Here is a 13,319-nt window from a genome sequence, read left to right as displayed (position 1 = left end):
AAAAGAGAGGGCAATAGAGAGAGCTGTAATTAAGGAAGAATAAGAGTGTGGATCTCTGTGAAATATTTTTGCAATACATTTGGGAGGACAATGTATAGATAAGATAACTGTGATTAAAAAAACCTAAAACAATAAATTCATTTTCTGGACTTAAAAAAACCCAGAAGCCATATGTATTTGAACAAAGTAAAACATGATTGTTTTAATTACATGAGACTAGGAAGTCTAAGAATATGGAAAATAGTTTTCTCTAAAACTGATTATCCATGGTGATTTGAGAAACTGAACTAGTGGGTTGTATTAAATTGCATGGAATTCTCTCCAAACAAGCCTCCCCAATTTACCTTTTATTCTTTTCTTCTCCACCGCCATCATCTGAAGGAATACAAGGCACTTGTCTTTTAGTCTGCTTGAATCCTGTATACCACCTCTACAATGAATTATTAGCATATTAAAAGCATTACTTTATAATACAGAATTTGCTTTCCTACTATATGAAGATGTTCAAGGTACAGCTACAAAAACATAGGGTACAGAGGGAAGGGCATTTCAAAACAAAGGGAAAAGCATGTGCAAAGCAGGGAAGAGTTAAAATTGCTGGAGCATAAAATAGTGGGAGCTTCAGCTTGAGAGGTGTATGGGGATGATATTTGGAGGGATAACAGGTCGGATAAGAAATTTGTTGCTCTAAAGCTGTTCCTGGACCATCCACATCACAATCAGGAGATGCTGCTAAAATTGAATATGGGGAGGGGTCCAAGGATCAGCTTCTAAGTAAATTTGCCAGGTGATTATTACGCAAACTAAGGTTTAAGAAACTACTAGTATACAAAATAAATAGCCCTTGAATGGCATTAAGAAGGAAAACTTCACTCTGGAGGCCTATGGAAATTGGATTTTAGGATCTGTTTGGGAAAGAGGCTGCTAGGAGAGGAATAATTTGGGAAAGGTAAGGTCTTGAGGGAGAGCTAGGATGCCTAGAGTTTGCCCTTTGGCCATTTTTAGAGTGAAAATATGTGTAACTTCTGATATAAGTGTGGGGTGGGGTTGGGGGGGGATGAAAAAGAATATTTTAGAATTATTTGGCTATCAGTATTGACATTTATTTCTATTTCTTGTAATGATGCCATGTTTATGCAATAAAACACTTTCAAACAATCTTTATAAACTCCTTGGAAAATGAACCATTTTTATCACTTAAAAAGCAAATCACTGACTTTAAAAATTAATTTCACCTTTTTCATTGGGGAAACCCTTTAAAAATTCCCGACTTGCAAGAGAACCTCCCCTCTTACTCTTCATGCTCGCAATTCATCATAGAGATGAGTAAATTCAGGTGGCAAAATCCATGCCTCCTCCACAATATCGTTTCTACACAACATTTTCCCGTTTTTTAAAATTCTTTCCTTTGCTTTTCACTCTCTCCACTTCGTCATCCTTCTACCCTCCCACCATATTTATTCCTCCTACAGGACCCCTGTCTGCAGTAGTAAAATGAGTTCTTCGTAGCAGTTACTTAATTAACAGTGTCGGGTAGACACAGTGAAGCCCCGCCCCATAGGAGGAGCTAACACAGGCGGACCGAATTAGGTGGTCGATCGTTAACAAATGAACCCTTAATCTTTTTAGAGGAGCTAAACACACACAAAGGCCCAATCAGAGGCAGCGGTTCAAGGAGCTCGGTCGGCGGGGCGGGGCAAGCTACCTCCCACCTCCCAGCCTCCCGCAGCGCCCTCTGAGCCTCGCGGGCTTCCGCACGCCCCGCCCCCCGACCAGGCGCGGCGGCTATTGGGCGGCGCACTCCTTGCAGTCGCCTCGGTTGCTGGGAGAGGGAGGGAGGGGGCGGGGCCTGAGGTGGGTCCGGGGGCCCGAGAGAAAGGCCGGGAGGCGAGGGCTGGCTGGGCGGGTTTGACGAGAGCCGCGGCGGTTGGCGAAGCGGACGGGGCGCAGCCTCTCCGGTGCGAAGAGCAGTCCCCACTGACAGATCCCCTTCTTCCGGCCGCGCCACCCGGGAGGCGGATCCCCGGGGCCTGAAGAGGCTTCCTCGGCCCGGGCCTCTCTCCCTCTCCTACGAGTCACCCGGGCGGCCTGGGAGGAGAAGGAAGTCGTCGGGGGCGGCGGCGGGCAGAGAACCCGCTCCTCTTTTCCCGGCGGCGGCGGCGGCGGCGGGGGCAGGACAATGGAGGTGGCTGTAGAGAAGGCGGCGACGGCGACGGCGGCGGCGGCGGCTTCGGCGGCGGCCGCCGGGGGGCCCTCGGCTCCGCCGAGCGGGGAGAACGAGGCCGAGAGTCGGCAGGGCCCCGACTCGGAGCGCGGATGCGAGGCGGCCCGGCTCAACCTGTTGGACACTTGCGCCGTGTGCCACCAGAACATCCAGAGCCGGGCGCCCAAGCTGCTGCCCTGCCTGCACTCCTTCTGCCAGCGCTGCCTGCCCGCGCCCCAGCGCTACCTCATGCTGCCCGCCCCCATGCTGGGCTCGGCCGAGACCCCGCCGCCTGTCCCCGCCCCCGGCTCGCCGGTCAGCGGCTCCTCGCCGTTCGCTACCCAAGGTGAGAAGCGGGTGCGGGCGCGGTAGGGGGTGGGGAGCCCGGGCAGGCCGGCGCCCTGGAGCGGCGCAGCGACCCGCTGTCATGTCGCCGCCGCCCGGGGTGCGCGGCGGGGGAGGGGCGAGGAGGGTCCGTGCTGCCGGCGGTGACATGGAGGGCCCGCGCGTTGTGCGGCGTACCGCGCGCCCCGCGAGCAACTTCCACCGGCGCTGTAGACTGGGCAGCGCTGCTGCTGTTGCTCCTACTCCCCAGCGCTCTCCCCCCGGGTGCGTGGCCCATGCGACCCGCACTTTTGAAAACCTCTGTCGGAGTCGGCTGTAGTCTGTATCTCGGGTCCTTTGACGACTGCATCTAGTTAACCGCTGCCCTCTGCCTCCCCAAAGCTTTGTCCAGGTCCATATGATCCTAATCATCTCGTATGTACCCATGTTATTTGAGCTGGAGAGGGGGAGGGAGGGATAAAGATGAAGTGATGGTGACTTTCTTTGATGATTGATTGCAGATCGGATGCCGTCTATTTTTTGTCTTGCATGTTTTGGGTTATTTACCTTAATGAGCCCCCAGTTCTCTCCGATGGGGACAAAGGAACTAGGAGACGGTGTTTTGTTGTCCTTCTCTTTCAGAGATTTTATTTTGAGACTGTAAATGGTAAAGAGAAACAGAACAAAGTGATTTGGGGTGCCGCATTTTCTTGTGTTTTGTGGACAGCAGCTGGAAATGTTGAAGTTACTGTTCCCTTTGTGGTGTTTGTTACTGTATAATGAGACTTTTGACAGGTAGTTCCCACTGCTAACGTTAACAGGTTTGAAACACTTAAAAGTAAGCACGGTAAATTGTTTCTAGTAGAATAATTGAGGTTTTAAATGTTTATATTGCAAATATTTGAGCACCTCCGTTTAACAAATACAAAGTAAGTGGAAATAATTCGTTTTTAATATATACTGCCTTTTTTAAAGGGACTAGTTGATTTAATTAGAGATAAAATGCAGATTGAACAGTTGAGCTAGGTCAAAGAACATATGAAATTGATGCTTTTAAATAGGTTGTAGTGTTAGATTCTTGATTTAATTATGTGTTAGGAACAGTGTCTAGTTGAGAGAGACATTTTTCCGTGGGTTTCTCTGTTTCTGCAGGTCTTACCAGGGGAGGTACTGACTGCCCTTTGTTTCTGTTTTTAAAGGATGTTTGTATAAGGAAGAGCCTTGAAAGGTAGAGATAGTGTCTTCCACCAGAGCAAAGAATAGCCATGCATGTGGTGCAGTATAATAAAGATAGATGTCTCCTTCTGGAGTGAAAGGCAGGCATGCTTATTGCCCATCATAAAAGATGAGGGTTCCCTAGGCTTAGGTTTCCTCTTCTGCAACACAACCCATTGCCTGTGCAAGCATCAACTGCCCCTCTTCACCTTGCCAGGTGGAACTGGGCCTCTGGAAACCAGTGCAAAAATGTTGACACTTTGGCTTATATTATTACTGGAAGTAACAAACTGCCCTTTGTATCTGACCCACAAGTCTCCTGTCTTTAACCAGCCTCCACGGTAAGCTACTTTGTTAGCTTACAAGTAGGGTAAAATCTCAGATCCTTCACGCTGATTTGCTCTGACATGGCCCACCTGTTGGAAAGTTAGTACAGGTGAAACTTAAATTTTAGTTCTTAATTTTTAGACACGTTTAAGGGTTTCTTTTATTTATATTTTAAATGATTAAATGGGCCAATAGCCAATTAGGAATTAAATTTTGCATAATTCTAGAATTAAAATGTATTGTGTGCCAGGCCATGACATTTAGATCTGAATGAATGAGAACGTGGGTTATAAAAGCTCTGAACTTCAACTCTGAGGCAAGTTTGCAATTATATAGAGTTGTCAAAATGTTCCAGTCTCCAAATTTTTTTTTTTGCGGTACGCGGGCCTCTCACTGCTGTGGCCTCTCACTGCTGTGGCCTCTCCCGTTGCGGAGCACAGGGTCCGGATGCGCAGGCTCAGCGGCCATGGCTCACGGGCCCAGCCGCTCTGCGGCATGTGGGATCTTCCCGGACTGGGGCACGAACTCGTGTCCCCTGCATCGGCAGGCGGACTCTCAACCACTGCACCACCAGGGAAGCCCTCCAAATATTTTTTATCTTTGTGTTTGTATTGTAAGCAAGAGTTCAGGAAAGCATTTACATTGGAAGATAATGTTTTTGTTTTTATACTAAGAAAGAAGAAGCCTTTGTTAAATGATACCTTCACATACACCTCTAAAAAATAGTTAGGGCTATCTTCAATAAATTAAAAATACTATCCTGAGTCTTAATAACTTGAATATTTTCTCCCTTCCTCTCTCCTCGCAAACTTATTTTAATACTAGCTGTAACAAAAGTTTAGGCAATATATTTCAGAACTACACTTGACCCTTGAACAACACAGTTTGAACTGCAAGGGTGCACTTATACACAGATTTTTTTCAATAGTAAATACTAGAGTAGTACAAGATTTGCGGTGGGTTGAATCCAAGGATGCGGAACTGGTGATAGGGAGGGCCGACTGTAAGTTATATTCGAAATTTCAGCTGCGGAAGGGTCAGCACTCCTAACCCCAAACTTGTTCAAGGATCAACTGTAAATAAATAGGGTTCATTTGATTATCTGTTCTTCATTCTGCTAATGAACTTGTGGGTACAGGCATCATAGGTCAAACTACAATACCTTCAGGAGCTAAGCAAGTAATTGACATGGAGAACTCTGAGCCTGGGGTAAAATGATAGGGAACGGTGGGGAGTGAAAGGAAAGGGGGGCAAACTGTGCTTCACTCCAGCAGATTGTCCTGTGACAGCACAGGGCCAGGGTTGGAGGGTCTTTTCTTATTTATTTGTTAACGAGGAGTCTGAATTTTATGTAAAGCTTCTGTAGTATTAGATATTGGCAAGTAATTACACACACACGCACGCACGCACGCACGCACACACACACACACACAATAGACCCCTTCTGTAGGCCAAACAAAACAAGTTTTGTTGAAGCCACATGTGTTGCAGTTATACTCTTTTAGATTTAGATAGGGGTTTTCAAATTTTAGCTCTACTAGAATCACCTGGTATGCTTGTTGAGAATCTAGATTTCTAGGCCTCTCACCCCAGAGAGCCCAATATGTCATAGTTTTAGAGTTCTAGAGTATAATCATAAACCCTAGTTTTGGGGGGGTTTTTTTGAGGTTTTTTTTTTTAGCTCAAGCTGTATTATATTCCAAAGTACAGTTGATCAAAGAGGATTCTTTAGAAAATTAAATATTCAAGATGTAGTGTTCTCCACAGTATCAGACCTAGTTTCTCTTTTTTTTTTTTTTTGCGGTACGCGGGCCTCTCACTGTGTGGCCTTTCCCGTTGCGGAGCACAGGGCTCTGGACGCGCAGGCTCAGCGGCCATGGCTCACGGGCCCAGCCGCTCCGCGGCATGTGGGATCTTCCCGGACCGGGGCATGAAACCATGTCCCCTGCATTGGCAGGCAGACTCTCAACCACTGCGCCACCAGGGAAGCCCTTCCCTTTCTATTAAGTACTTTTTGCTGCTCCCTTTGTTATATCCTAAATGAACTTTATAGAAAGCAAGTCTTTTCTAACATATATTTTTTACAAAAATCAACATAAGAGTTTGACTGTTTTAAAGAAGAAACAAAGCTAATTTATAGCAACAAACATATAATTTGTAAATGCTTAGACACAATTACACTAGCCACCAAGCCTCCATTGCGAACATTGCTTTAAACTTTTGTAAGGCTACCAGTTGGAAGGAATGAGGGTGAGTGACCGCAAGCTAAAGTTGGTTTACTACCTCAGTTCTGACTTTCATTTTCTTAGTATGCAGTAATGTCCAGGAAAGAGGGAAGAGCTTAGAAAACATTTTCTTTAGGTACATATTGGTACATGAAGTCAGGAGACAAACTGATCTTGGAGAAATTTTACAACATTGTGCAATATTTTGTAGTGTGGATGTACTGTTCAACCAAAGAGTAGCAAGCTCTAAGAGCTATTTTTAAAGAATACTGAGAGCACACTTTTGAAAGTGGTCAAGGGAGAGTAAAATATGAGTCCATCAGTTCTCTTTATTAACTGGCAGTCTGTAAGATATAACTGTCAATTCTGGGAGCTGATTTCTTTTGGTTCTTGGAGAAAAGTATTAATCACGTTTCAAGTACAATATATAATGACAAAGGATTTAAGATTTAAGATCTGTATACAATATTCACCTGTTGGTGGAAGTTACTATTGATTTCAGTTTGGGGTTGTTATGAATAAAACTGTTATATATATTTGTAGACAAGTCGTTATGTGAATATGTTTTCATTTCCTTGGGTAAATACTTAGAATTGGAATTCCTTGTTTGTGTCATAAATGTATATTTACCCTGTTGTACCATTTTGCATTCCCTCCAGCAGTGTATGAGAGTTCCAGTTAACATCCTCACGACTTTGGGTGGTGTTAGTCTTTAATTTTAGCCATTCTAATATGTTTGAAGAGGTAGCTCATGATTTTAATTTTCATTTCCCCGATGAATATTAATGGGCATCTTTTCCTGTGCTTATTGGCTATTCTTACTTATTTTTGGTAAAATTTCAGTTTAAGGCTTTTGTAGATTTTTAAAACTAGGTGATTTGGCCTGATACTGAAAAGTAAAAATTCTTTATATATGTCCAGTTTCCTGGCGCTCGTCTACATACATACATTGCAGGTGTTTTCTTCCACTCCTTTTGCTTGCTTGTTCATCTTCTTTTTTTCCTTTTTGTTTTCTTGCTGCACCATGCGGCATGTGGGATCTTAGTTCCACGACCAGGGATCATACCTGTGCCCCCTGCATTGGAAGCGTGGAGTCTTAACCACTTTGCCACCAGGGAAGTCCCTCATTTTCTTTTTCTTTTTTTTTTTTTTTTTTAACTTTCTATTTTATTTTGGAGTATAGCCAGTTAACAGTGTGATAGTTTCAGGTGCACAGCAAAGGGACTCAGCCATACATATGCACGTATCCATTCTCCCCCAAACTCCCCTCCCATCCAGGCTGCCACATAACATTGATAAGAGTTCCCTGTGCTGTACAGTAGGTCCTTGTTGGTTATCCATTTTAAATATAGCAGTGTGTACATGTCCATCCTAAACTCCCTGACTATACCTTCTTATTGATGGTGTCTTTTGAAAAGCTGAAGTTTTAAATTTTATCTAGTTTATAATTTCTTTTATGGTTAGTGATTTTAGTGTTCTAACAATTCTGTGCCTACTCCAAGTTTACTTAGATTTTTCTCCTGTCTTTTTTTCACTACTTTTATAGTTTTAGCTTTTATATTTAGATCTGTAATATATTTTGGGTAATTTTTGTGCTAGGTAAGGGTTGAGGTTCATGTTTTTAACCGCATGTTAAAGCACCATTTATTGGAAAGAGTACTTTCCCCATTATATTACTTTTGGCATTTTTGTAAAAAGTCAGTTGAACATATATGTATGGTTCTGTTTCTCTACTCTCTATTCTATTGATTAGTTCAGTACTAATAGTTCTATTAGTACTGAACTAATTAGTACTGAACTATTAGTTCAGTACTAATAATGTTTTTTTTTATTTTTAATTTAGCTTTGTAAGCAGATTTTGAAATTGGACAATTTTGTTCTTTTTCAAAATTGTTTTGGCTCTTTAAAGTCATTGCATTTCTTTACAAGTTTTTAGAATCGAATTATCAATTTCTACACAAAAGTCTGCTATGATTTTGATTGGAATTGCATTGAATCTAGATATCAATTTGGGGAGAATGATCTTAACGATATTGACTGTTCCTATCCATGAACATGTTTTATTTCCCATTTATTTAGATCTTTAGTTTCAGTACTCTTATAGTGGTCTTGGTCAATTTTTGTGAAGTTTATTCTAAAATATTTTCTGATAATGTTCTTTAACAATATTGAAATTGGTGTTTAAAAATTTTTCATTTCCAATTACTTGTTGCTAATATATTGAAATACAATTGGCTTTTGTATATTGATTGTATGCTACTCTCTTGCTAAATTCAGTTATTAAATATAGTAGTTTTTTGTAGATTCCTTAGGAATTTCTACATAGACTATCATGTTACTTGCAGGTAGTTTGGTTTTTGCGGGGTTTTTTTTTTTTGGGGGGGGGTACACGGGCCTCTCACTGTTGTGGCCTCTCCCGTTGCGGAGCACAGGCTCCGGCTGCGCAGGCTCAGCGGCCATGGCTCACGGGCCCAGCCGCTCAGCGGCATGTGGAATCTTCCCGGACCGGGGCACGAACCCGTGTCCCCTGCATCAGCAGGCAGACTCTCAACCACTGCGCCACCAGGGAAGCCCTTCAGGTAGTTTTACTTGTTTCTTTTCATTCTTTATAATTTGTGACATTTTCTTCCCTTATTGCACTAGCTAGGACTTCCGGTAGCATATTGAATAGAAGTTTAATTTCAATATTAAATGAGAGATGACATCCTTATTCTTATTCCCGATCTTAGGAGTAAAACATTCAGTCATTCACCACTAATATGTTAGCTTGTTTGTTTTTTATAAATGCCCATTATCAAAATTAAGAGGTTCTCTTCTATTCCAAGTGTACTGAAGGTTTTTTTTATCATGAGTGAATGATAAATTTTGGTCAAATGCATTTTCTGTATCTATTAAAATGATCGTATGGTTTTTCTCTTTTTTTTTTCTGTTGCTGTGGTGAATTACATTGATTTTCAGATGTTAAACCAGTCTTGAATTCTTGGTGTATACCCCACTTGGTCATGATGTATTATCCTTTCTGTGTACTTCTGGATTTGAATTGCTAACACTTAAAGGGTTTTTTTTGGGGGGGGGGGTTGGGTTTTCTTCATGGGGAACATTGGTGAAATGGTTTTCTTATGTTTTAACTGATTTTGGTATCAAGGTAATACCTCAAAATGTGGTGTGAGGTGTTCCCTCCATCTCTATTTTCTAAAAGAGTTTTTGTAAAATTGCTATTAATGCTTCCGTAAATACTTGACAGAATTCACCAGTGAATCCACCTGGACTTGGAGTTTTCTTTACGGGGAACGTTTTGATTAGGAATTCAGTGTCTTTAATAGAGATAGGGCTATCAGATTTTTTGTTTCTTCTCAAATCCATTTTGGTAAATTGTTTGAAGAAAATTATATGATTCAGCTAGTTTGTACTTTTACTGGCATGAGTTTGTTCACAGTATTCCCTTATCCTTTTAGTGTTTTCAGGAGCTGAATGATGTCCCCTCTTTTGTTTCTATATGTAATTCATATTTATTCTTTTTCTTGGTTACTATTACTAAGGGCTTATCAACTAACTTTTGGCTTTGTTAATTTTATTTATTGTCTCTGCTTTAAAGGTATAATTTTTTCTCTAAGCATATGTTAGCCACCTCAAACAAATTTTGTGTTGTGTTTTTATTAACATTCCATTTAAAACTTTTAAAATTTCTCTTGTGATTTCTTCTATAACCAATGGGTTGCTTAGAAGTGTGTTAATTTATAGGTATATGGGGGATTTTCTAGATAGCTTATTTCATTGTAGTAAAAAAAATGCTCTGTAGGGTTTAAATCTTTTGAAGTTTATTGAGACATTATATATTCTAGCATATCATCTATTTTGGTGAATGTGCACTTAAAGAATTTAAATTCTACAGTTGTTGGGAGTAGTGTTCTGTAAATGTCAATTAGGTCAAGTTGGTTGATAGTGTTGTAAAAAATTATATTTTTATTGTTTTTGTTGTTGCTAGGTTTGGTTTTTTGTTGTTGTTTTAAAGCTGTACATATTTTAAATTTATTTATTTTAGGCTGCATTGGGTCTTTGTTGCTGCACGCAGGCTTTCTCTAGTTGCAGCGAGTAGGGGCCACTTTTCATCGTGGTGCATGGGCTTCTTATTGCAGTGGCTTCTCTTGTTGCGGAGCACAGGCTCTAGGCGCACGGGCTTCAGTAGCTGCGGCACACAGGCTCAGTAGTTGTGGTTCACGGGCTCTAGATCGCAGGCTCAGTAGTTGTGGCGCATTGGCTTAGTTGCTCCGTGGCTTGTGGGATCTTCCCGGACCAGGACTCGAACCCGTGTCCCCTGCATTGGCAGGCGGATACTTAACCACTGCACCACCAGGGAAGTCTCTTTGTTGTTGTTTTTGTCTGCTTGTTCTATCAGTTATAGAAAGAATGTTTAAATCTTCAATCATGATTGCTGATTTCTCTCTTTATTCCTTTAATCCAGTTAGTTTCTGCCATAAGTATTTTGAAGCTTTGTCTTACTGATTAATTGCCTGCCCTTTTTAACACTATGAAATGTTCTTCTCTATCATTCATACTACTATTTCATGACCTAATCATTGTCTTATATTAATATAGCTACCAGTTTTCTTTGTGTTTAAATTGTTTATTTTTCCATCCTTTTACTTTTAACCTTTATATTTAAAGTGTGTCTCTTGTAGATAGTGTATGGTTGTGTCTTGCTTTTTTATCCAAGTTGTAAAATTTTGCTTTTAATTGTTTAATTCATTTACATTTTAAGTAATTTATTAGTATGGTCCAATTTAAGATTACCATCTTTTTATTTATTTTCTCTTTGTACCTGCTGGGCCTCTAGTATCTTTGCTCCTCTTTCAATCCCTTAGCAGCTGCTCTCTGGTAGACTTCTGGTAAGTCTCACTCTGCACATGCATGGTAGCCTTCAGCCAAGAATTTGGGGAAACCCTACATAGACTACTGGCACCCTTCCTCTTTTCAGTTCCCTTCTCTCCAGTGCTTATCTGTTTCACAGCCCAAATGTTCCTCTGGCTCCTAAGCTGTGTTCTGCTGAGACTCTAGTTCCCTGTACCATGGTCAGGATATAGTTCCCAGGCAGAGAATCAAGATATTATAGGGGCTCACCTCCTGAGTTTATTCTTCCCAGTTACATATAGTTATTCATGTCAGGCAAGCTTGTCCTGATACTAGTTACTCTGTCCTGGTGAAAAGTTGATGTCCGAAGACCATTTTTTAATCACATTGCACTTTTTTCATATACTCAAATGTGGGTAATCAGCAAACTTTGGTTCTTAGATCCTTAGACTTGTCCTTTTAATTTTTCTTAGAGACCGCACTAATTTAAACTATCACCTAGATGCACACATCTCTCGTGTCTTCCTGTTACCTTGACCCCTTTCTCAAATTTTATGTGCATTTTCAACTATGCACTAGACCAGTAGTCTCTAAAATGGGATGTGTGCTGCATTATGAAATAAAATTCTAGTGAGGTGAGGGAAAACATTAGAACTTATTTGCATAAATTAAGCTGGAAAGTACTTGATGTGTAGATTGTTTTGGTCACATGAATAAGCATGTTAACTGGCTACATTGCACATATTGTACACAAAGTATCCTGAGGGAGGAGTCAGGGCTGCTGCAAGTCCAAAAGGTACCTTTGTGTGAGTTAGAAATAAGTGTGGCGTATGTAGCCCCAGGGGATACATGGCTTAGCAAATGGAACGCGAATAATCCTCATTTGCCCTCTAAAATTAGGCAGTCCCTTGTGCTGTATCTGAATGGGTCTCCCCTCACCTACCCACCAAGTTTAATTGTGCTTAGAGCCCTGGAAGATTTGGACCTAGAACTAGGAATAAATCTTCTCATGAAAGAAAAAAACAAAAACAAAACTATACACAGCTGCCCTGGAGGTGATGGGATTTCTCTACTGCAGACCCTGTTGTGTTTTTTTTTTCTCCCACAAATTGTAACACAATTTGGATAAGTAAGTTCATGGATTTTCACATTTGTTTTTAACTGAAATGATTGTCAAAAGATTGAAGATCATGGTAGGCCATTACCAGGACCCTAGTGAAGTTAGGGTCTAATCTCCATTCCTAGAGAAGTTCCATATGGATGCCACTCAAAAAAGCCCCTCGGTTTCAGCAGTCTGGAAAGTCCCTAAATTATAAGATGTAGGGCACATGTGCAATAGCCATAAAAAATGATCTCCCCCCACATCTATGGTCAATTAATATTCCACAAAAGAGGCAAGAATGTACAGTGGAGAAGAAGTCTCTTCAATAAGTGGTGCTGGGAAAACTGGACAGCTACATGTAAAAAAATGAAATTAGAACATTCTCTAATGCCATATACAAAAATAAACTCAAAATGGATTAAAGACCTAAACATAAGACTGGATACTATAAAACTCCTAGAGGAAAACATGGGCAGAACACTCTTTGACATAAATCGTAGCAATATTTTTTGGATCTGTCTGCTAGAGTAATGGAAATAAAAGCAAAAATAAACAAATGGAATCTAATTAAACTTACAAGCTTTTGCACAGCAAACGAAACCATAAACAAAATGAAAAGACAGCCTACAGAATGGGAGAAAATATTTGCAAATGATGTGACCGACAAGGGATTCATTTCCAAAATACACAAACAGCTCATACAGCTCAATATGAAAAAAACAACCCTATCAAAAAAACAACCCGATCAAAAAATGGGCAGAAGACCTAAATAGACATTTCTCCAAAGAAGACATACAGATGGCCAACAGGCATACGAAAAGATGCTCAACATCGCTAATTATCAGAGAAATGCAGATCAAAACCACAATGAGGGGGCTTCCCTGGTGGCGCAGTGGTTGAGAATCTGCCTGCCGATGCAGGGGACGCGGGTTCGGGAAGATCCCACATGCCGCGGAGCGGCTGGGCCTGTGAGCCATGGCCTCTGAGCCAAAAAAAAAAAAAAAAAAAGAACCACAATGAGGAATCACCTCACACTGGTCAGGATGGCCATCATCAAAGAGTCTACAAATAATAA

The 13,319-nt window shown here is 41.4% G+C and overlaps 1 protein-coding gene across 2 annotated transcripts in view; it reads left to right on the top strand.

Moving 5' to 3' along the window:
* The first annotated feature begins 1,941 nt into the window (after positions 1–1,941).
* Positions 1,942–13,319, top strand: part of TRIM24 (tripartite motif containing 24) — a 94,515-nt gene continuing 83,137 nt past the window's right edge. Inside the window, exon 1 of one of the 2 annotated variants that reach the window (XM_024130806.3) lies at positions 1,942–2,549. In XM_024130806.3, coding sequence (XP_023986574.1) covers positions 2,180–2,549 — 370 coding nt within the window. In that variant the 5' untranslated portion in view covers positions 1,942–2,179. The remainder of the gene's footprint in view (positions 2,550–13,319) is intronic. The other variant, XM_024130799.3, reaches the window with a different exon arrangement.

This window comes from Physeter macrocephalus, chromosome 5, assembly GCF_002837175.3.
Source record: "Physeter macrocephalus isolate SW-GA chromosome 5, ASM283717v5, whole genome shotgun sequence".
In the NCBI taxonomy this organism is placed as follows: Eukaryota; Metazoa; Chordata; class Mammalia; order Artiodactyla; family Physeteridae; genus Physeter; species Physeter macrocephalus.
The sequence above is the reverse complement of the archived record's forward strand: the minus strand, read 5'-3'. Positions and strand labels throughout refer to the sequence as shown.